General features: G+C 40.2%; 2 protein-coding genes across 2 annotated transcripts; both read left to right on the plus strand.

Moving 5' to 3' along the window:
- Window positions 1-813: 813 nt before the first annotated feature.
- On the plus strand, window positions 814-1,806 carry LOC116197531 (putative lipid-transfer protein DIR1). Its single transcript, XM_031527699.1, has 2 exons — window positions 814-1,058; window positions 1,251-1,806. The coding sequence occupies exons 1-2, from the start codon at window positions 984-986 to the stop codon at window positions 1,476-1,478; spliced, it is 303 nt and encodes a 100-aa protein (XP_031383559.1). The 5' UTR covers window positions 814-983; the 3' UTR covers window positions 1,479-1,806.
- A 3,255-nt stretch (window positions 1,807-5,061) lies between these two features.
- LOC116197529 (beta-glucuronosyltransferase GlcAT14B-like) lies at window positions 5,062-7,879 on the plus strand. Its single transcript, XM_031527698.1, has 5 exons — window positions 5,062-5,868; window positions 6,153-6,455; window positions 6,553-6,628; window positions 6,738-6,853; window positions 7,080-7,879. The coding sequence occupies exons 1-5, from the start codon at window positions 5,610-5,612 to the stop codon at window positions 7,598-7,600; spliced, it is 1,275 nt and encodes a 424-aa protein (XP_031383558.1). The 5' UTR covers window positions 5,062-5,609; the 3' UTR covers window positions 7,601-7,879.
- The last annotated feature ends 17,472 nt before the right edge of the window (window positions 7,880-25,351 follow it).

The raw sequence follows: 25,351 nt of genomic DNA on the forward strand, positions 1-25,351 counted from the left end.
AGTGTTCGGCGAGGAAGCCCTCATCGGAGCTTCCCCCTCTGTTGCCCCCCTTTCAAAAAAGAGGGGGAACAGAGGGAGGACCTCCGGTGAGGGCTCCCCTAAAAAGAAAAAAAAGGGAAGAATGGGGGGATGAGGGGTAAGCTCGGGTGAGGCTCCCCCGCTAGCAAATTTAAAAAAAAAAGGGAAAATTAAAAAATATACACACTTATTCAATGGTACATTATTTGTCTTTAATGTAACATCAGTTAGGTTCCAAAAGATTTAACGACACACCGTTTCTCTTGCGAATTGGCTCACTATATAAGAACCCAACTGATGCGATCGAGGATTCAACTGATGTACCAAAGGACTTAACTGATGTAAACGCATAATCTCAAGGATCCGACCCAACTGAAGGACTTAATTGATGTGTCAAGGACAAATTGATGTAACTTCCAAAATTAAAGGAACAAATTGATGTAAAAAAAAAAGTTAGGGACCCAATTGACGTAGCACATGAATTTCAGGGACCAAATTGCCTATTTACTCAATCATTTTTCCCTCAATTCAATAACACAATCATTAGTATTTTTATTATCTTTTTCTTCAATTTAATAATAAATTCTCTAACGTGCTTTTCCTAATTACTTCTGTAATCATCTAGTAAAATCAAACTAAATCAAACTTTACTCCGTTAATAAACACATACGAGGTGTTTCCGATGGGTTTTGAACCCTTTCTGTACTACAAATTAAGTTCACTCACATGAACCGTTTTTTGAAAACTACACCACTCCTTGTGTTTAACATATATATGCAAATGTTTGTTAGTAGGTAGTCTCCATCATTCCATGTCTTTTTCGACCTCTCTACCCATCAAAGTGTCTTCTTCTCTCTATTATAAATTCGAAGCACCAAATCGAAGTGCTCTCCCATCAAGAGAAGAAAACACATAGAGCCCATTAAGAGAGACAGAGATCTGTGGCTGCAGAGGCTAATAATCAAATGGAGACAGGCCGAAGAGCCATTCTCGTACTCGTGCTTCTGATCGCGGCCATCGTTTGCGGCTCCCATGCTCAGGTAATTACAGGAATCTCTAAAATCAATTATTATATTCGGTTTGTACATGAATATCGAAAGTGGCTACGACGAGTCTAGTAGAAGATCATGATAATATTTCAAACATATTTGGATTCGTGTTAACCTATCGTATCTGCTATTTATAATTATTGTATTAGTATACGAGAAAACATCTTTGTTGCGTGCATGCAGACGATTTGCAACGTTCCATATGCCGGTCTTATGGCCTGCAAGCCGGCAGCAACACCACCCAACCCGCCGCCACCGACTGCAGCCTGCTGCACTGCGCTATCCCATGCCAACATGGGCTGCCTCTGCTCCTACAAAAACTCGAAGCTCTTACCTTCTCTCGGAGTCGACCCCAACCTCGCTATGCAGCTCCCCGACAAGTGCCATCTCCCTCATCCCGCCCGCTGCTGAAAGGAGAAGATATAACACATAGATCCAGCCCGTCAATAATATTCATACTTCTTCGATCATAACCATATATAATGATTGATGTAATTTGGCGGGTCGGAAGAATTCGGTGTGTTTGAGCTTTATATATCATGAGAAGCATAGTTTACCTCAAAAAATCTAAAACAAGAAAATATCGCTATCTTGGTGTGACTCTTATATGTTGTTTAGGTGTCCTATCGTGAGTTCATGCTCACTACAGCATTTAAAGTTATGACATAATATTCAATGTACTGTAATACTATTTTTTTGCTGAATATGTACTGTAATACTTAATGCTTCTTCTATATTATATTTTCTGCCTCATTAGAATATTAATTATGATTACGAAATGTGAATTTTTAACGGAACATCTTGATTAATTCGTCGAGTAGAAATGCTTCATCTGTTGACTAACTACGCCCATCAGTCGATCATATTTCAATCTAAAATTTCATGCTACTTGTCGGCATATGAAATGCGAATTTATCCCGTCCTGTCTCTAGACCGTCCAGGGAGGGTTTTAGCGTTTTGGATGAGACCCGCTTATCCGGCCTCATCTGGGCCGTTCAATTATGTGACCGGTTGCCTAGTTTATTTCACACTTTTTTTTTCCCTCTTAGAAAATCCAAAGGGAAAAAAAAAATGGCTGAGACAAGATTGCCGGGGATCTCACTTTGGGCATTAGTGGTATCTGGTGATGGATGATGAACAACCATGCAATGCATGGGTCTAAAATTTTAGAATAATAATTTTTAAATTATTTATTTTTATTAGTTACATTGTAAAAAATTATACTAACTGATAATCATAAATATGTATAAACTCAAGAATATAGTTGTTTCTAACCAAATTTTCAAGTAATCGATGAGGATATAAACACATATTAACACATCAAATTTAATAAATATATGTGTAAAATAAAAGATAATACTATGTAAAAAAATAGTCATTAAGGTTGTGAAGTTTAAAAAACTGATGATAAAGAACAATTTAAATAAAATGAGAAAAATTAATATATGCTTTGTTATAATTAATATATGACCCTTAAAATTGTAAAAAGAAATCATATTTTGGTTTAGTAAATTCAGTTTTATTGGAAAAAGGTACTAAAATTCTTGCAATATATTTCGAGTGTTTGTATTATTGAGAGAACTATATTATTGATATATTGATACAAATTTATAATATAAAGCTGTACAAAATAATGACATGCTCCTCTTAAAGGTCCTATCACCTAATTTATATTTTTTATTGCACATATACCACATTACCTAATCACTTAAAAATTTTATTTCTATTTGAAAAAAGAAGAAAGAATGAAGTTTTTTACTATTTTACTGTAAAATTCTCATATGGTGACACATGGATGAGGGAGATTTCTCCATTGGAGCTCCCCTTTAGCTTAATATATAGAAATATAGATAATTTCAACTTTTAAATTTTACTGATACTTGAAATTTAGAACAAATTATCTCAAAATAAAATATAGTTATCTTAATCATTAAATTCTTTAGTTTTAATTCCACTATTAAATTCTCAAAGTGTTTTTTGATTAATTACCGCTAATTGTGTTAATAATTTATCTAACCTTGACAATACAATAGATAATGGCATAATTGTAAATATATATATAAATATTTATCAAAAGTAAATAAGTTAATTTATATATCTATATAATTATAAATAAAATATATACATATATATACTTCATTCTCTCATTCTGTTAAAAAGGATTAAACTGGTAAATTTATATAGGCCAAGGGCTTATTTCTAAAAATACATGCATCTCTATATGACATGCATACACAAATACATTACTAAAAAGTAATTAGTGCGATCAACGTGAGTTGGTTCAATTGTTTAGCGCTTATTCCATTGAAGTAAGGTCTCGTGTTTGAATCCTTGTGAATGTAGACAATCAACGCTAGAAGAGCTTTATTCTTAAGCGGTCCGACCCAGCTCGACTGGAATAGTTGGAGACCAATTGAGCTTTCAGATACTAGAGTTCACACCGAAAAAAGTAATTAGTGCGCCAACAAGGGTTGATTCAAGCAGTTCGACGCTTATTCCTCTTAAGTAAGGTCTCGGGTCTCGAATTCAAGTCTTGTGAATGAAGAAAAGCCATGATTTGATATTAATTGTTATGCTATTAATTATAATGATCACTTATCCAAGTCAACTTCGTCCTATGGAGCCGGGTCTTCCTGAGCCTTTCTCCTCATACTCCTCCCACTTTGTTTCGAAGCGGCAAAGCATAAGATATCGTTAGAATTCGAATCTTTTGAATGGTTTTAGATAGTTGAATCCTTCGGATAATTTTAGAAAATTTGTAATCTACTACTACTAGGCTGTAGAAAGTGCTTCTTAAGGAAATCGTCCCACACAAAAGAAAAGTCGCGCTAATATAGATAGCCCAGGGTGCTAGATTCTCAACTGATATGTATAATAAAAAAAAAATGAATCAAAACAAATCCGATATGTTAATCATATGATTTGATATGAATTATTATGCTATATTACTCATCAAATATCAACTCCAGTGGATAATTAGATATTCTGTTCTACAGTTCAAGATCTGCTTCAGTTGCGATTCCGACCTATGTGGATTAATGACCAATATAGTTTTTCAGTAAGGTTGGCAGCTAAGGTCCAACAATCCTCTGTACAATAGTTCATGTATTACTAAAAGGTCGACCGCTACTTAGACGAACAAATCGATTTTTCCATTACAAAAAAGTTCATCGGAAGTACTTCGACCTTAAAACAAGTCTAACATTCATCTCCTCCAGCAATTTAACATTCTATTGAGAATCATTGATTACCATTGATGCTCTCTACAGTACAGATGAGCAACCTAATGAGTGCCATTAGTGGCATGAAGATTTATTGCGAAAATGCTCATTATGAATGCGTTACCCCCACCGACAAATGGTAGGCGCATGTGCACTTCATAATCATTGGCCGGTGATAGTCTCCCTATGTCCACTAATTTGCGGGCTATTGTATTGTGAGAGTTTGTCCACTCTCTTTACGGGACCGTTCCGCTGCTCTGCGAATCATTGAATCGATTTTCAGGATCAAATCCTCACCATGAACGATAAGCGATGACTTTGAAGTGTCAAAAGTGATTTCTTTAAAAGGATATGATAATTTTCAATTTATCTATTCCTCTAAGTGCACAAAAATACTTCTTTTTTTCCTAGGTAAAGGAACTTACTATTGTAGTGTTCACGATATTTACACATGTCAGTCCCACTAATGAGAAAGTTTTATACGTAGTGGTTATATATAACGGAGCTCACGTGACAAAATCACGAACCTTTAAGATATTTTAATTTTTATTGATTTTTAAAAAGATCACAAAAAATAAAAGTTTTTAAGTATTTTGTGATTTTACGAAGTGACGTTACGGGTGGGACTTTCTCCTTATTTCAGTAATGATTGGATAGAAATGGAATTAGTTAATGGCTGTGCTTCTCTCTGGACTGTGGGCTTGAGACCAATATGCTCCACCAAATAATGGTCACTTCTGCAAGACAAATCTTCGATTGACTTCTCAGTCAGATTTTCCCAAACTCACATTCTTCTGATACAAGTACACAAAGAAGCTGTCGAGACGTCCCCGAATACAATCGTGCACCCGCTCCTGGCTTGCAGGTGGTCAGAATTTCCCATTCTCTGCTGCTGTAGGCATGGCGCGGTGCTTGTACAGTAGCTCGTAAGCCTCATATAGAGGTTTAGATATTCCATTGTCCTGGGGGACCGTCCGACCTAAGTGAACTGTTTGATATTCCACCACGAAGAGATATGTGCGAGCGAATCGGGAGCGTGACACACATGGAGGAATAATCGCATCGCCTACAGGAAAAGTTATACCCTTTCATTGGATCACAAAGTCTCCTTCCCACTTTCTCATAAAGGTGCCACTGCCATTTCCACTTTAGAAGCGGCTGCCAATCACAGTCCTGAAACAGAGCGGCAAAACAGGACAGAACAGAGCAGATCAAAGCACGGAATTCGCAACAAACGAACCCAATTTCCTTCCTTAGTCCCACAAAATAATTCCTAAATTTCGTCAAAAGCCTCTGAAATTTGTTCTCTTTCATTAATCCAATGGACAGCAGCCCCATCGCTAAGCCGAGCAAGAGGAGGAAGTGGTTTCTGCTGCTTACCCTCACTTTGCTGCTGTCCACCCTGCTTCTGCTAATCACTATCTTCTCTTCCTCAACATGGTCTCAGTACAAGCTGCACCGTGTCCGTGTCGAGAAGCCGCCTCTCCCAAGCTTCGCTGAGTCCAAACTAAAGGTCTTGCCTACTTCCACTGACCCAATTCCAAGACTCGCATACCTGATTTCGGGCTCTCGAGGTTCGGGTATGTGAAAGCCGCCGGACTAGCTGTTTGTTTCTATTGTACTTTGATCAATTTCCTTTACTAGTCAAGAAATTCCATTCGTAGCACTCTCACTGCCACATCGTGTTGGTGTTCTTTACTTTTGCTTGTAAATCATGCTTAGATCATCTGTCAACGAAGTTTCCATTGACCTTCCAACAAGCAATGGATCCTTGATGACTTGTTCCTTTTCCTCTCCAAGTCTGCCGGCATTAATGGTCGATGGAATTTTGCCTATTAATTTTAATCGGTTAATTCTGTCACAGGACAGAGCCTGAAAAGGGTGTTGAGAGCCCTCTACCACCCTCGGAACCAATATGTCGTGCACTTGGACTTGGAGGCCTCGGCCGAGGAGAGACTTGACCTGGCGAGCTTCGTGAGAAATGAACCCGTGTTCACAAAGGTTGGGAACGTAAGGATGAGGGCCAGGGCGAACCTGGTGACCTACCGGGGCCCGACAATGGTGACCAATACTCTCCACGCAGCCGCGATCCTGTTGAAAGATGGTGGGCAATGGGACTGGTTTATCAACCTGAGTGCCTCTGACTATCCCCTCGTGACGCAAGATGGTACTTTCGTGTTAGACTTTCCTTATCACTTGTTTCTTCAAACTTTCCGAAGTCGATTTGCTAACTACTTGTCTTCTGTCCTATTCGCCCACCGCAGATTTGCTTCACGTCCTGTCAGGGATTCCGAGACATTATAACTTCATCGAGCATACTAGCGACATTGGGTGGAAAGAGTATAAAAGCTTTATGGTTCCTTATTTACATTTGCTTCCTTTTAGGGGAATATTTTCACGAGGAGAAACTGTATGAAAGATGCAAATTTTCTTGGATTTGATTCCACAGGTATCACAGAGCCAATCCAATTTTAATCGATCCCGGGCTATACACCCTACAAAAGTCGGATGTGTTCTGGGTTCCTGAGAGACGAGGAGTTCCCACCGCTTACAGATTATTTACAGGTGAGAATTCCACATCATGTGAGGAATTTCTCAGAAGATCCTTACATATCAGTTAAGGAAAACATATTTTGGGATTGAATTTCGCTTCCTTTTCCTCCCTAGACCCATAATGTATGAGATCTTAATCGTTTTTATTTCCCCCCAAGCTGGTCCAAAAAATTGCTAACGCTTCTGAACAGCTAAAACCAAATTGAATTGGGGCCGGTGCACTTGTTTTGTTTATCAGGTTCGGCATGGATGATGCTTTCTAGACCTTTTATTGAGTACTGCTTGTGGGGTTGGGACAACCTCCCAAGGATGGTCCTAATGTACTATGCCAACTTCCTCTCTTCGCCTGAAGGCTACTTCCACACCGTCATTTGCAACTCCGACGAATTTAAGAACACGACCATCAACCATGACCTCCACTTCATCTCATGGGATAACCCACCGCAGCAGCACCCGCATTTCCTCACCGAAGATGATTATGATAGGATGGTAGAAAGCAACGCTCCTTTTGCTCGGAAGTTCAGGAGGGACGAAAAGGTCCTTGATAGGGTCGACTCTGAGCTCCTGGGTCGCAGCTTCGATGGGTTTTCGCGAGGTGGGTGGCTTGGCAATGAGAAAAGCTCGAACTCATCCATCTTCCCGAGATACGCTTCGGCAAATGTTACTGAACTGAGGCCCATTCGAGGTGCTGAAAGGCTAAAGGGGCTTATCTCTAGATTATTATCTGCCGATGACTTCCAAAATAGCCACTGTATATAAAATGGAGTAGCGACATTAGGAATCCCCTGAATATACACTTGCACTGAAACACGGTGGTATATCTTTTATTTAAATTTTCATATAAAGGCTATGTATTCAGTAGAGAATCGAGAAATTGTTAGAGGAAGTTCCATACATAAGAATCGATATACAACATCAGGTCCAAGGCCTGAATGTCCCAGTTTCCCTGTAAGTTTACTTTTACTAGTCAGTGGTTCAACTTGTACATGTAGCACTAGTTTTATGTATCAACCAACCCACTGGATGGCTTATTGGGCACATGACAAAGTGTTTGGTCGCGATGAGTCACAACGTCATGTGGGTTCCAAGTGCAAGGCGTGGCAGGGTACTTTCCCAAGTCGGTTGCTAAGGGAACTAGTCGTGCTCACAGTATCAAGAATTGAATGAGCTGGAAAAGCTATCTCAATCATTTGCTCTTGAATGTTCTCATGTAAAAACTACAAGCTTGCAAAAGAAGAAAAAATATCCTGAGATATGGAAAATAAAAAACCGGCCTAACAAGAAAATTTGTTATACTATTGTACAGAACTATAAAATGGAAAATACCACCGTAAGCAACTGGGCTTCGGCCCCCTCATTCACCCAAAAAAATACCACCATAAATATAGAGTGAATCCCGTAATACTCCCCTCAAATTGGAGAAGAAGGACACAAATTCCCAACTTGTCAAGGAGAAACTAGAAAGTGATCACGCCCAAGTGCCTTGGTAAAGATGTCTGCAATTTGTTAGTGCTTCGAGACATGAGAAGTGATGATAGCTCATGACTGAATGTGTTGATGGAAAAAATGGCAGTTGATCACCATGTGGTTGGTCCGCTCATGGAAAATTGGTCTGGAAGCAATATGGAGAGCCACTTGATTATTGCAATATGAGTGCATGGGAGACTGATGATGAACTCCTAAAGACGCAAGCAGAGAACGTAACCATAAAACTTCGCTAATCGTAGCAGTCGTCGCATGGTATTAATCTTCAGCGGTGCACCTAGACACAATGATTTTTTTCCTAGACTTTCATACCACCAAGTATTACAAAGTATCCGTTGCCCGAAAGTCGAGTAGTTGGACAGCTGGCCCAATCAGAATCACAATAAGCAGATAAATATAACAATGATGTTCGTAAAAGTATCAGTTCCCTAGGATCCTACCTAAATTGAGACAAAGTATGAATTGGGTAAATCAAATCAGGGTGTGTAATGGTCAAATAGATGAGATGCCCAATGAATCTTCTATATATGTCCTGGATCAGACAACCTAGAACTAGAATATGCAAATAGATGATGTTGCTACCCCAAAGGAAAATATGCAGGGCATGCCACACTCAGTGAGTATGCCGAGAGTGTACTTGCGCTGATCTAAGAACTGGCCATTATCACGGTGATGAATTTCGATACCGTGAAAATAAGTTAAGGGACCAATGTATGGACTCGAATGTGGACTCTCGTCGGGGCCCGCATTGCGCGCATTTGGATTGCGCGGCTTGGGAGTGTCCACCTTCCCGTGGGGATGCGTGTCGGACACGCGTGAGAGAAGGAGTCGCCACTTATCATTTTACGACCCGTAGGTCGAGGGCGGATAAGTTACCCGAGTCTAGGGGTATGGAACACCTAGTTTGTTGTTAAGGCATTGATCTGTGCGGAACCAGAAAATCCATGTTCGGGGGTTCATGTTACGTGCGGACCTATATCCCGCACGCCCTTTCGGTGCTCTGATTTGCTAGGCTTGCATGTTTTGTTATTTACCGCTTGAATTAAGTTGCACTCGGCTCGCACGTTTTGACACCGGAGATTCGGTGAATTAAACGATGTCGGTTGAGAAGCCGAGAGAGAAGTAAACCCGCATGTCGGGGAATTGGTTCACAATCTTCCGTTACAGTTCATCGAACCATGGAGGTTGAATCCCTACGTGAACCAGAAAGGCGAATTCTTGGGTTTACTTTCCTTTGGGCAAGCATTAAACCGATTCGATTAATTCGACTCTCGGACCGTTCGCTTACCGATTGGAATTCTTACAGAATAAATGTACAAAATAAAAGTCCTTACAATGCTCTCGCAAATAATAAATACAAATTACAAATGGCCGAATTCCAGTCGACTCACGTTCGGTTATTATTCCGCTCTAACTCACCGTAAGTTTAGGGAAACACCGAAAAACTGAAATTCAATGCACGCTCTCACTGAATAGGGCATTGGACCCTGTGAGTGTTGATTAGGGCGTTGGACCCTGTGATCGATGATTAGGGCGTTGAACCCTAATATCATTCGGCCTAGGGATCAGGCTCGACCCGCATGACAAACAGGTGCAGAAAGATAACACGCAACATGTTAATAACAGACAAAGTGTTTGTCACTGTTAAATGTACGTGTCTTAGCAAGTTTATTGACCCAGTGGTGTTTTTGCAAGCAAATGCCATATGCTAAGCAAACAACGCGTGTCAATGTTTTAACATTCGACTTTGGTTTGAGAACCTGACATATCGGGTGTCCGTAGTCAAGTTTCGTGTGTGTGGATTGTTTTTACAGTGATTCGGTGTTGTGACACTGAATTACCACTGAATTAACTCAACTCGTGTTTTGACTCTAGATTTGGAACCTAGAGTTCCACCTAACCATTTTCTAGCATTTGGTTAAGTCGAATGAAATGATTAGTCAGGTAATTGTAATTTCGATATAGAATACCCGACTAACACCCTAAACGATGCTAAGATGACGCCAAATCACAAAATGATGTTCTTGCCCCTTGATTTGAAAATTTGTTTTCAGAAAAGGGAAACAACACAATACAGATTTGAAAGTATGAGGGTTTTGAAAAAGGCATTAACACCGTTTTGTAATTCGTTGACGCGAGTTACAAATTAATGTCCAATTTGTGCAAACTTATTTAAATTGAATGAATTAATCGTGTGAGTGTCCTGATTAACCCGTTCATGGAATTAATGCTCAAGGTTATTGCTGAATGCATTAATTGTGAAAACGATTCGTGATTCGATAACCGAGATGGTTTCACAAGGATCAAGGATAATTTGGTCAAATAACCAAAGATACCCTTATAACCGAATGAACCCAAATAAGTCATCAAAATTCGAATCCATGCATGTTTTGCTTGAAAGACATTTCATGTGAGGTTCTTGATGTAAAGAAACTTGTAAATTGCACAGGATCCGAGAACGGACTTAAAACGGGAGGAGGAAGCCTCATGGACCCCGAATAACTCCATGAAACTCTCGGCCAATTCCCCTTGGAGAAAGCCGAGAGATCTCATGGCCCGTATTAGGTTCCACAAGGTTTCCACATCTTGTTTTGAATCATTTCTCGCATGCTCAAACAACAAACACGATAAATGACACGTTTTTGACAAAAGCCGGTATTGCCATGATTTGTTTAACACATTCAAACATGGAAGCATGCACAAATATGTTATTTACGGAATCGATAAAACAATACCGACTTCATGCACGTAAGAAAACATGAGAAAACTCGGGAATTGAGCTTGGATCGGGCTAAGAAGGCCGATCTTAACCCGAGGAAAGCAAGCCAAGCCTCGGTCACCTCTTCTTGAGGCAAACCCGAGAGCTTTTTTGCTTGTTTCGGGTCGGGATAGTCTTCCGAGTGACAATCCAAACGTTTCCCGACATGTTGACATGTTAATCAAGGATAAACATGCATGATATAATGTAAAAGTGCATAAAAATGAAGTCTTGCAAGTGAACACGCTTTGTGCACCATATAACTCCATGAACATGTAATAAAATGTAAAAAGCCCTAACTCCTCTAAGTCAAGAGTGATTTACCTAGCCTCGGGATACGAGGAAAGAGTCGGGGAAGTGTTCGAGAGTCGGGTGACACGGTTGAATGCTTGGAAGGGTGCTCGGGTGCAAAGGATGCACGTTCGGGCAAGGATGGGTGCGCGGAGCGCACGGGAGCACGCGAGCAGGCGCGCGTGACTGTGCGGCTACGGGTGTACTATTCACCCGAGAGCACGTCGTTCACCCAAAATCATCTGAAATGATGAGCAAATGACTTCAAACCAAAAATCTAAATTCATAAATGAACTCCTTGGATCCGAAACATGTGGTCCATGGAGTTTGAAAAATTTTGAACTTAAGTTGGGATGATGAACATCGGCTTTCGACTTAAGAACTCAAAGCTTTCTTCGGGTTTTCTTCGGTTTTTCTCTCTTGGTTTTGAAGTATTGAAGCTTGCTGGTTTTGGCTATGGAGTTGAGAGTTTTTTCTTGAGGGAGAAAGCTTGGAGAGAGTGTGCAAGAAGAGAAGTGATTAAGTTAATCACTTTGGGCTATTTATAAGCAAAGCTAATGGGCAATTAAGCAAAGCTAAGCACACTTAAGCCTCCCATTAGCAAATTTCGGTTTGCCTAATGATAATGAGGATGAATGTGGACCAAGTGTTCTTGATGAAGATGATCCAAGAGCATTGATGAACATTGATGAGCATTGAGTGTTGTCTTCAACCTCTCCAAGATATTTTGGTTAAGAGAGAGCAAGTTGGTTTCTTGCATTGAAGAAGAAGAAGAAGCTTCTAGAGTAAAGGGTGACTCATCTTGGGCAGCCCGTGGGTCCCACGACAGAAGAGGAGAAACCGGGAAAAAACTCGGGTCTCAATTGATTCCACATTCGAGGCTCGTGGTTTGAGCCGAATGTTGAATTATCGATATACGTGAGGAAAAGGAATTAATGAGTCCGAGATTGGCATTTTCCGTGAGAAATTGCCAAATGTCTGTATGAGGCTCGGAAGTCGGTTTTGCTCCTTTTATGCATTCAGAGCGAGGTTACCACTTCTGACAGCATATCTTGTATCTGCATCCCATGTCGGTCATTTTGACATAAATTGTCAAATTACGTGGACCTTTGACCCTTAAGCCGGTAAATGCAAATATGGAGCCGGAGATGTCCTAGGAGGCCGAAACTGGATTTCTCAGATTGCTTTCTGAGTTTCTTGGGCGATCCGGAGATCACTGTGATCTCTGTTTGCCGAGATTGGGCTTCTAAGGATATGAAAAGTGCATCTGAGACCCTTAAAGCACTGCTCGGGGGTCTAGATGAGTTGTGTGATTTCTTCCGACGATTCCACATTGAGCCTTGAGAAGGCTAGCATTGTGTAAGGTAAGTATCCGGCGTCAAGTTTTCCCAAAGAGGACCTCCATATATGGATTTTAACTGAAAATGGCCTTTTGTTCTCCTCGGAGGTTACTCGGGAAGCCGTGAAGAGTTTTGCTGTCTGATTTGCCCAATTGCGTCTGTCCGCTGGAGTTTCCGGGGCAATATGGGGTCAATCTCGTTTGCCGTTATTCCATCAGATCAGTCTCTGGTTATGCTCTTACGAAGAGGGGTATGCCCGTTTTGTCGCTCGGAAGTCATTCAGGGTGTCTGTATGGCTTCCAAAAGACAATCTGAAGCACTGCCCGTGCTCTGTATGATTGTGGGGCATGGCCGCATCTGATATTTGGAATTAACTTTTCTCCGAGAAACCGGCATTTTTGGACTTCCACTAAAAAGTTGTCTGTATACAGAAAGTTGTTCTGTATAGAGCAGATGATTTGTGAAATGCGTTTGAAGACACTTTTCAGCTGTTTGGTATCGATGTGGATTTTTGAAGTCCAATATTGGGTATCTTCTGACGGTCGAGCGAACTATTGGAAAATAGGATTGTCCATGTAGTACACTGAAAATGCCGATTTTGGACATTGTTGAGCTCTCTAGTCACTCTGTTACCCTTTGGTGACCCATGGAGTTCTTCTGTCACATGCGCATGTCTTCTGCTCAATTTGCCGACTTGAGGATAAATAGTGATTTCTTGCTCTATCGAGCCGTTTTCTGTATTCCTGCTCAAGTCATAGTCTGGACCGTTGCCGATATTGTTGTTTGGAATGGTGAGCCAAAATGGGATGCTGACAACCAAGATCCTTAAAGCAGAAATAGCAGTGCATGTACCCTTAAACTGAGTGCACTAGTGAGAATCATTGCCAACTAGAATTAGATCATCAACATACCAGTACAGCAAGGAAAACATGATCTCTTGAAAACGTGGAGAGAGAGTGATCTGCCCCAGACTGTTGAAAACAATAGACTATCAGCAAACTAGCAAATTTGGAATGCAAGGTACGAGATGCTTACCAAAGATCATAATGAGATTTTCGTAAATGACAAACCTTGCCAGGTGCAGAGGATAGAAAACCTGGAGGCAACATGTAAACTTCCTCATCAAGATCGCCATGAATAAATGCATTAGTCGCGTCCATCTGGTGCATCTCCTAGTCATTAACCATGACAACAGTCAATAAGCCTTGAACAACGACTAACTTTTGCCATAGGGGCAAAAATCTCCTGAAAATCAACAACTTCAACTCAAGTGAAACCCTTATCCACTAAACGCGCCTTAATGCTCTCAATGCTGCCCTCTGACCAATGCTTGATCTTAAACATCCATTTATAGCTGAGAGGATGTTTTCCTGGAGGAAGAGATTCAACTGTGCACGTGCCATTTTGTTCTAAGGCACGAACCTCTTCAGCCATGGCAAGTCGCGAACGTGGACCCTTAACTGCTTGTTTGTAAGTTTGGAGCTCTAAATCAGAGTCAAGAGCAGCTAATATAGAAACACGAGAAGAATCAAGGCCCAAATAACCAAGATATTGCTCAACTGGGTGGGACGCTCCGGAGGAGTGCGATGGATTGGATAAAAGTTTTGAGCGGTCGAGGGGGGTTACTACAAGCTGTGTGGCTAACATAATCTCCGTACTGTTGGCTGTTTAATCCGAGGTGGCAAAACTCGAATAGATGTAGTGGAGCTCAAGTCAACACGTGGAGGAGGGATGGTGCTGGGGGATTCGGTGGGCTGACCTTGAGATGGTTCTATTATGGACTGCTTGGTTGAATTACGCCAAACAGATCAGGCCGGAGAAGGACCGTATTGGGCTGACAGAGGCTGCAAATCAGACCAAGATGGCAAGAGTAACGAGTTAGGTTCGGTTGACATAGATAAGGGGTCAGGCTCGGATGGTCTCCCTTATCTAAGATTGTTGAAGCAAATGGAAATATATTTTCATGGAAATGAACATCCTGCGTAACAATTATTTTCTCGTCTTCGAGATCATAAACTTTCCATCCCTTTTTTTCCAAAAGGAACCCTGCAAAGATGCATTTTCTTGAGCGTTCCCCAAATTTGTCCCTTGTGCGGGGCCGATTATGGACATAGCAAAGTGAACCAAAGACTTGTAGGTGATTATGATCGGGCTTCTTACAAAATAATACCATGTATGGCTTCTTGCCGAGAGAAGGGGTGCTGAGATGCAATCGACCAAATATGCAGCAGTGGATGCACATTCATCCCAAAACTTGATCAGTAGAGGCTTGAAATGATAGAGCCCGAGCTACGTTCAATATATGTTGATGTTACTGTTTCATCCTGTCATTTTATTGTGGTGTGTCGATGCACGAGGTTTGATGAACGATTCCATTGTTGAAAAAGAATTCCTGCACATCTCTCGATGGGAACTCCAATCCATTGTCACTGTGAATATTTTTCACCGAGCAACTATATTGCATTCTTAAATTGCAAAAGCCGATTGAAGAGCGCCGGGCCTCCGATTTATCACCTAGCAGATATAACCAAACACTCTGCTAAAATCATCATTTGCGGGAAGAAATTAAGGTGCACTGGAGGAATTTTATAGAGGCCCGAAAGGTCACAATGCACTAGCTGAAACAAGAAATCTGCTTTATTAAGACTAATAGGGAAACGTGCACGAGTCTGTTTTTCTCGAGAACAAATATCATAGACATGTGTTACTAAATCTCCTTATATTAACTAAATACCCTTGAAATTAATTTCTCGAGATGGATGACCAAGCCTCTGAGGCCATAGCTCGTAATTATCCTCCTTTCCAGCTCGTAATTTCTTCCATTATTTGTCACAGCTTCGTTGGGGCTTATCAAGTTAAGTAGTCGTTGAAATTGCGCCTCAGTTGATCCGGATAGTTTGCTGTTGGAGTCTGAGGACTGCCTGACGAGCTAGGCCACATATGCAGATGCTGGGCCTACACAGATGTCTGTGATATGCCGAAGTATTCTGTCGCCCCCGTGAACTCCCAACTTACTGCTACTTGGGCTGCCTCTTTGGTGGACTAGAGGACGAATTAGGAGACCTCTTTAGCCGTTGACATGTGGCTCGAATATGGCCTAGTTTGCAACAATAGTCACAAATGAGCCTTCCCTTCTAACTCGGCTTCTTCTTTTTTATTAAAAAAAAAAAACGATTGCCTCCAGAGTTGCTTCCTAATTTACTAAAAAAGCCATACCTTCGAAACCCAATTCACGATTGCGATAGACAGCGCTGCGATTCTTCATGTGCCACCATTGACCAAGTCAAGTAATGTCGCCGTTTAACAGAAATTAAATCAGCTGAGTACCGGGACTATCGAAGGCACTCAATGACGGAGGAGATAAGATGGGGACAACGGAGGTCGATTATGAATCCTTTGCCATAGACCCAACCAGAATAGATCGAAGAAACAAAGAGTAAACGGCAAAATGGCTGCTCTGATACCATGTTAAGAATCGAATGAGCTAGAAAAGCTATTTCATTCATTTGCTCTTAAAACATTCTTATGTACAGGCAACAAGCTTGCGAAAGAAAGGAAAAAATCTCCTAAAATATGGAAAGTTAAAAACTGGTCTAACAAGAAAATTTGTCATACTATTGTACATGAGTACAAAATCGAAAATATCACCATTAATACGGAGTGAACAACGCAACATACGGATATCTTGGCACCTGAATTTGCGAGATGAGAATGTGAATCAATTTTCAATTTCACCCAAATCTTTTTTCTTTTGAATTATTCTTATCCTACATATTCTTAACGTTATATGAATTGTCCACTTTGGTCTTACTATTTGAATTCTATATAAACCTAGTGATTTGCAATTGCAATTGTTTTAAGAATTAAACAATTTTTTAGGGAAAAAAGAAAGAAAGAAAGAAAAGAGAATGAGTTGTTAACAACTAATGTTTGGAGCGAGGTATCCACGGGCGAGAACTTAATAATTAGGGGAATGATAATAATTTGGATTTCCATATTGAGAGGACTTGCTTGCTGCTGAATAACTTTTCTTTTTCCATGTGTATGTCCCGATAGGAATTTCGTTAATGATTGGATGAAATGAAATTAATTAATGACGGCCAGGCGTGAATTTAAGACTTCAGAATGCGAATCATATGGTGGATGCGACTGGACTGTTAACCCGCGTTGATTGTAGGCACTCCTTTTCACATGAACTCCACTGGGCATAGGAACTTGACATTTTCAGTAATTAGGGGAATGATAATGACGACAGCCCGAAAACCAGACAACATAGATATATTGTAAAAACTGCAAATATGAAAGCATAGATATATTGTAAAAACTTCTTTAACAATTTGTTTGTTAATATTAAATATGACTAAATTTACCAAACATTCTCATTATTAAGATTAGATTGATATTTAAAATACTTCTTTTCCATTAGTCGTATTACTGTTGGAACTTAGCTTTTTATACTAAAAAATATATATTAATTAACAATGAATCGATTACTACTAAATAAATAGTAAAATGGAAACTAAATTCATCACTATATTTATTGTCATGATACTCTAAAATCGGAAGTATCATTACCTTACGAAATATTTCACCTCTCATAAGGCCCGTGGGTTGTCTTTATTTTATCAATAATATTATAATCTGTACTATCATAAATGAAGAATGAAAGTGGTTGGTGCAACTTTTTCATTCAAAAAAGCCCATAACAAAAATAATAATAATAATAATAATTAAGTACCACCCAATCACGAGAACATTTTATATTCTCTTATCTTTTCCCTCTTTCTCTCTCTTCTCTCTACGGTCCCTGACTTCCCTTCTCGGACTTTCTTTTATTTATTAATTTATAATTTAATATTAATTTGTATACGAAAATCAATATATATTAAAAATTACGATAATAATTAGTATTTGTGCTCAAAATTTGAAGTAACAATAAAGAAAAATCATATTAGGCCGTGGCTAGCGCAGGCAACGACGACAGGTTGATAATATCTATCATTAGGCAACGATAGGCTTATCCTAGAAACACATCAATTTGTTTTGATAACAGCCTGTCATTTCTGTCAGGCAACGATGACAGTTGATGATATCTATCATTGACATGTTTCGTGAATCTTAATTTTGTTGAACAACAGCAATGAGGCATATATATTACCTTATATTTTTATCCCTTTTCCCCGTGTTTTGCTCCTAAACCAAAACAAGCCTCACACTTCACTACCCGTACCTACCAAAATCCAAAACAGAATTAGGCTCTTTCCCCTCTATATAAGAGAAACCTAGCGAATTTCACCATATTAATTCATCAATATACAAGAAGACGAGAAGCGGAGAATAGAAATGGCCACCAAGAAAACAATCTCTGTGGTTCTCATCTTCGTGATGGCTCTCATGGCTTTCGTTGCGACAGGCGCAAGGGTGATGCCTACGAAATGCGTGGGCAGATGTATGAAACTTTGCCCAACTGTCCCAGGAGCGACCGCTGAAAAATGCCCCTCCGCCTGCAGTCGATACTGTGCTATACAATCATTATCGGAAGATTCTTGGAGCAATTTCCAGGAGGCATTCAGGAGGATAATTCGCAGCTGGCCTTTTTAGCGACGGACTATGTTCAAGGAAAATTGGTGATAGTTCTGAAATTGTATCACTGTGCGGTTGTTTGTTTGGTAAAAATTAGCACGAGTCCAAATCTATTAAAAATTTCAAATATGAAGGGAGGTGTGTATGAATAAATTTCTATAAAAAGCGATCGATCTTTACTCTTTTCTTCTTTTCGGCATGTACTCTAGCATCTAATTGGCCATTGGGCCTGACTAATTCAGTTCGAGCAGGATCGGCCCACTAAGGGAGTAAAGCTCTCACACCATGAATTTTTTCCATTCACAATACTCAAGTCCGAGATTTTGCTTAAGGGGAATACACGCCGAATCGCTTGAATCAAGCCATGTTTGTAATTAATCTTTACTTTGGTGTTAAGGGAATACGCCTACGGCGTGAAAGGAAAATCATGGCAAAATATATTATACTACTTTGAAATTTGTTCAAGCACCACGCCAGGGATGGAGCTAGAAATCTTTTTTGGGGGTGCCAAGTGCAACACTATACTGAGATAGATGATACCAAAAGAACAATCCTTAATAGAGAAAATTGGGTTGTTCATTCGCAATATTGCATAGATTTAGGAAATTTGAATTCCAAATCCTTGCAAACGAAAGAACGTATATATAAATTATCAAACATTATCTTTCCACCGAAAAGAAATTATGAAACATCATCTTATCTTTATAAATATGTTTTAGATTGCTCAGATTATTCGCTAAATAAGGAAAAGCTCTTTTAGTTCTCAACTATTGACCAATTTTCACTTAACACTTAAATCTTTTTTCTACATATTCTCAACGTTACACGGTTTGTCCATTTTGTTCTTACTATTTGAATTCTGCATACACCTGATTTGCAATTGTTTTAAGAATTTAAACAATTTTTTGAAAGAAAAACAAAGAAAGAAAAGAGAACGAGTTGTTAACAACAATTGAGGATCCCAATGTCTAGAGCGAGGAGTCCACCAGCGACATCTCCTCTCCTGAAAATCGACATCCTAAGGTGCTATATTTGGATTTCGATATTGAGAGGTCATGCTTGCTGCCAAATAACTTTTCTATTTTCATGTGCATGTCCCGATAGAAATTTCATTAATGATTAAATGAAATGGAACAAACTAAATGCTGTCAGGGGTGAATTTAATAATTGAGAATGCGAATCGTATGACGGATGTGACTTGACAGTTAAGCTGCGTTGATTGTAGCTACTCCTTTTTACATGAACTCGTGACGGCATTAGACGACCTTTTAAAATAATTAGGAAAAGATAATGACCACAAGAACTTTTTTCTGTTACGTTACCACGGTCAATGCGCTCTTCACCATCCGAGGGCTGCAGATTGATGGTAGACTCCGGTTCAGAAAGTGGAATGCATTGATTGTTGTTTTGTTTTAGTCGATTTTCTATTTTTTATCATTTACATCCTATATCTTTATATGTTTTTTTATCCTTTGCCCATTTTTTGGTTCAATTTTATTCAATACATTCTGCTATTCCTTTTGTCCTAATTATTTTTTCTTGGTTTAATTTTGCCTCAACGTTAAACTTCTCACCGACATGACATATATTGATATAAAAATTACTTTTTAAAAAATTATAAAAAATTAATAATAATTAATAATAATAACTCGAAGCTTATGAATCTACTTGAAGCTTGAGGTATAAGTTACCTCAACTCGGGTGATACTAACTGTTGAAAGGAGATTGGTAACATGAGAAAGAGAGAAGTGATGGTAGGGATGACGCCGAGCACTATCGCCCTTGGAGAGGTCACTTTAGGCCTACGCCTACAGATCTATCAATGTCTCTCTTCACAATCACAGCTATTATTGCATTTTATGACACCATTCCTTGCATCAAAAGTACGATTGGTGGCTATCAAGCCACAATTGCAACTTCCTCCTTTTTTTTTCATTTCTTTGCTTGCAAATTCGGGTACATGTGCTCCCAATGCAAGTTGCTGTGTGCCAAGATTTTCGACAGCCTAAATTCCCGCTCCCTCTCAAGATTTCCTACGATAGGTTCACCATTTTCCTTTTATTATTTTTAAAATTAAAAAATACTTTATTTCTAAAATGTCGTCTGGGTATTGTCGTGTGAGCGTGCTTTTTAGGCCTCTGGTACTGACTTCGAGGTGTTCTATTAGTACATGTGGTATGGGACCCAATTCGGGATTAGATCGCCACTACACTATTTAATTTGGCCGGTGAGCTACCTAAAGTCACATACAGGTCAGGATACTATCCGTCTAAGTATTTAAGTTTGATTCGGTCTTTCTAGCCAAAGAAATGAGTCTACAGGTTTTGTTACAAGATTAGATGCTCACAAGCCAATAACTCGCCATTTCCGTACCTTCATGAGCTCCTAAAAGTTCTAACACTTTTTATTCGTTAAAGTAGAGTTATTTAATCCTAGAGTCGGGTTTACGTTAGCGAATGTTCAAGGAAATTAAAGAATGAATTATAAACTCTGCACGATACACGTGCTTATATAATTATACAGTCTGACTTAAAATAGGCCACACATTCAAGGCAAGAAAGAATGAAAATGCCCATACCTTCAGGCCGATCATACACGAGCCATACATTCAGGCTAACATTCACACAATGGGCCGAGTGGGCCTAGAAATGGGCTAAGGCCTAAAAGAGGATAATGGACCTAGGATCCCTAACCTCATAAAAATTCTAAATTAGTTTCTTATGTCTATTTGTTTTATTCACAGTTTTCCGATTCTACCCAATTTTACTAACATGGCCATATTTACGTGAATTAGCTGATTAATCCCTACAATTCTACAAAAAAAAAGGTGATCTTAATCCCTTGAGGTCAATGTGACCTTCAATTTGACTCCTACGACTCAATTAGTGGGTCGATTACTCTTAATCTCCGTGACACATGCCAATGTATATGATTATTTATTTATGTTAGCACCCCATTTTTGCTCACCATTCCAAACAAAAATATCAATAATGGTCCAGACCATGACTTGAATAGGAATAAAAAAAAAGACTCGACAGATCAATAAATCACTATTTACCCTCAAGTCAGCAAAATCAAGTAAATGACGTGTACATACGACAAAAGAACAATCTTGTTCATCAAAAGCCAACAGAGGGACTAGAGAGCTCAACAATGTCCAAAACCGGCATTTTCAGTATACTATGTGAACAGTCCTATTTTCCGATAGTTCACTCGACCATCGGAAGATAGCCAATATTGGATTTCAAAAATCCACATCAGTGCTAAACAGATGAAAAGTGTCTTCAAATCCATTTTGCAAATCATCTTCTCTATACAAAATAACTTTCTGTATACAGACAACTTTTCAGTAGAAGTCCAAAAATGCCGGTTTCTCAGAGAAAAGTTAATTCCAAATGTCAGATGCAGCCATGCCCCACAAGCATACAGAGCATGAACAGTGCTTCAAATTGTCTCTTGGAAGCCATACAGACACTTCGAATAACTTCCGAGCGACATAACAAGCACACCCTTCATCGGAAATGCATAACCGGAGACCGGTCTGACGAAATAACAGCAAATGAAGTTGACCCTGCATTGCCCTGAAAACTCCAGCGGACAAACGCAATTAGGTAAAACAGACAGCAAAACCCTTTTCAATTTCCCGAGTAATCTCTGAGGGGTATAAAAGGCCATTTTCAGTGGAAATCCATATCCGAAAGTTCTCTTTGGGGAAACTTGACACCGGATGCCTACCTTACACAGTGCTAGCCTTTCCAAGGCTCAATGTGAAATCGTCAGAATGAATCATACAACTCATCTAGACCTCCCAAGCATTGCTTTAAAGGTCTCAGATACACTTTTCAAGTCCTTAGAGGTCCAATCTTGACAAACGGAGATCACAATGATCTCCGGAACTCCCAAGCAACTCAGAAAGCAATCTGAGAAATCCAGTTTTGGCCTCTTAGGACGTCTCCGGCTCCACATTTGCATTGCCGGCTTAAGGGTTAGTCGTTCAAGTTGTTTGACAATTCATGTCAAAATGACCAACGTGAGATATAGACACAAGATATGCTGCCAGAAGCGGTTAACTTTGCTCTGGTCACCTGGAATGAGCAAAAATTGACTTCCGAGCCTCATACGGACCCGAGGCATTTTACCACGAAAAGTGCCAATCTTAGGCTCATTAAATCTGTTTTATCACGTATATCGACATTCAACGTTTAACTCGAACCATGAGTTTCGAATACGCGACCAATTGAGACCCAAGCTTTTTCCCGGCTTTTCCTCGGAATCGTGGGGCCCACGATCGTCCATGACCAACCGTGACATTTTCCAAATCGCCCCTCTCCCTTGGCTTCTTCCTCTAAGGAGTTCATTTTTTAACTTAGATTTTTGGTTTGAAGTCATTTGCTCATCATTTTAGATTGATTTCTTCATTTCGGGTGAAGATCGTGCCCTCGGGTGAATAGTGACGCCCGCTCGTATGCCCGCGCGCCCAGCCGAGCGCCCGCGCGCTCGCCTACGCCCCGTACCTCTGCCCACGCGCCTGCCTGCGCGCTCCGCACTCCCGTGCACACCCCACCGCGTGCCCAACTCGCCCGAGCGTGCACCATGTGCACCCAAACATCATTCCGAGGATTTCACCAAGTCACTCGACTCTCGAACACTTCCCCGACTCTTTCCTCGTATCCCGAGGCTAGGTAAATTACTCATGACTTAGAGGAGTTAGGACTTTTTACATTTATTGCATGTTCATGGAGTTATATGGTGCACAAAGCGTGTTCACTTGCAAGACTTCATTTTTATGCACTTTTACTTTATATCATGCATGTTTATCCTTGATTAACATGTCAGCATGTCGGGAAACACTCGGATCGCAACTCGAAAAACTATCTCGACCCGAAATAAGCAAACAAGCCTCAGGTTTGCCTCAAAAGGAGGTAGCCGAGGCTTGGCTTGCTTCCTTCGGGTTAAGAATAGTCTTCTTAGCCCGATCCAAGTTCGATTCCCGAGTTTCCTCGTGTTTTCCCACGTGCATGAAGTCGGTATTGTTTTATCGATTTCTTAAATAATATGATTGCGCATGTTTGCATGTTTGAATGTGTTATTCAAATCATGGCAATACCGACTTTCGTTTAATCGTGTCATTTATCGTGTTTGTTGCTTGAGCATGTGAGAAATGATTCGAAATGAGACGGGAAAAATTCGTGGAACCTAACGTGGGCCATGAGACCTTTCGGTTTTCTCCAAGGGGAAATGGCCGAGAGTCTGTTAGACTCGTACTGGTTGCACGAGGCTTCCTCTCCCCGTTTTGAGTCCGTTCTCGGATTTTGTGTAATTTGCAACTTACATTGTCGTCGCACTACGCATGAAAATGTCTTTTCCAAACAAAACATGCATGGATTCGGGTATCGATGACTCATTCGAGTCCATTCGGTTACGAGGGTAGTTTCGGTCGTTGGACCAAATATCCTCGATCCTTACGGAACCGTCTTGGTCGTCAAGTCACGAATCGTTTTCACAATTAATGCATTCGGCTATAACCTTAAGTATTAATTCCACGAATTGGTTAATCGGGACGCTCACACGGTTAATTCATTCGACTTTAAACAACTTTGCATGAATTGGACATTAATCTGTAACTCGGGACGACGAATTACAAAACGATGTTAGTGCCCTTTTCAAGACCCTCATACTTTCAAATCGGTATTGCGTTGTTTCCCTTTTCTGAAAACAGATTTTCAAATCAAGGGCAAGAACATCATTTTGTAATTCGACGACATCCTAGGGTTAGTTTGACAGAAACATGATGGTATCGGAATAGGAACGGGCTACCTGTTCAGGCGCAGGTTCATCTGCATAGCCATTTTTATTCCCATTGATGAGTTTCTATCATCTTAGCATAGTTTAGGGCGCTAGTCGGGTATTCTGTATCAAAATATGATCACCGGACTAATCTTTTCATTCGATCTAACCAAACGCTAGAAAATGGTTAGGTGGAACTCTAGATTCCAAATCTAGAGTTAAAACACAAAGTTTGGATGAATTCAGTATAACTTCAATGTCACAACACCGAATCACTGTAAAAACAATTCACACACACGAGACTTGATTACGGACATCCGATATATCAAATTCTCAAACCAAAGCTAAATGCTAAAACATTAGCACGCATTTGTTGTCTAGGGTAGGATTTGCATGCCAAAATACCTCGGATTAACAACTTGTTAAAACACGTACACTTGACAATAACAAACACTTTATCTGTTATTGACATGTTGCGTGTTATCTTCTGTACTTGTTTGTCATGCGGGTCGAGCCTGATCCCTAGGCGGAATAATATTAGGGTTCAACGCCCTAATCATCATTTACAAGGTCCAACGCTCCAATCATCACTCATAGGGTCCAACGCTCTATTCAGTAAGAGCGTGCATCGAGTTTCAGTTCTTCAGTCTTTTTCCTTAAACTCAAGGTGAGTTAGAGAAGAATAATAACCAAACGCAAGTCGACTAGAATTCGGCCATTTGTAATTTGTATTTTATTATTTTTCGAGAGCATTGTGAAGATTTTATTTTGTACATTCATTCTGTAAGAATTCCAGTCGGTGAGCGAACGGTCTGAGAGTCGAATTAATCAAATCGATCTAATGCTTGCCCGGACAAGAGTAAATCCAAGATCTCACGGTTTCGGTTCACGCAGGGATTCAACCTTTATGGTTTGATGAACTGTAACGCAAGATTGTAAACCAATCCCCCGACACACGGGTTTACTTCTTTTTTGGCTTCTCGACTGACATCGATAAAATTCATTGAATTTCCGGTGTCAAAACGTGCGAGCCGAGCGCAACTTAATTCACGCGGTAAATAATATAACATGCAAGCCCAGCAAACCAGAGTACCGAAATGGCGCGCGAACTAGGTGTTCCATACCCCTAGACCCGGATTACTTATCCGCCCTCGACTTTCGGGTCGTAAAATGATAAGTGGCGACTCCTTCTCTCACGTGTCCATCACGCGTCCCCGGGAAGGTGGACACTCCCAAGCTGCGCGATTTCAGGTTGCGCGCATGCGG

Source organism: Punica granatum, chromosome 2, assembly GCF_007655135.1.
Source record: "Punica granatum isolate Tunisia-2019 chromosome 2, ASM765513v2, whole genome shotgun sequence".
In the NCBI taxonomy this organism is placed as follows: Eukaryota; Viridiplantae; Streptophyta; class Magnoliopsida; order Myrtales; family Lythraceae; genus Punica; species Punica granatum.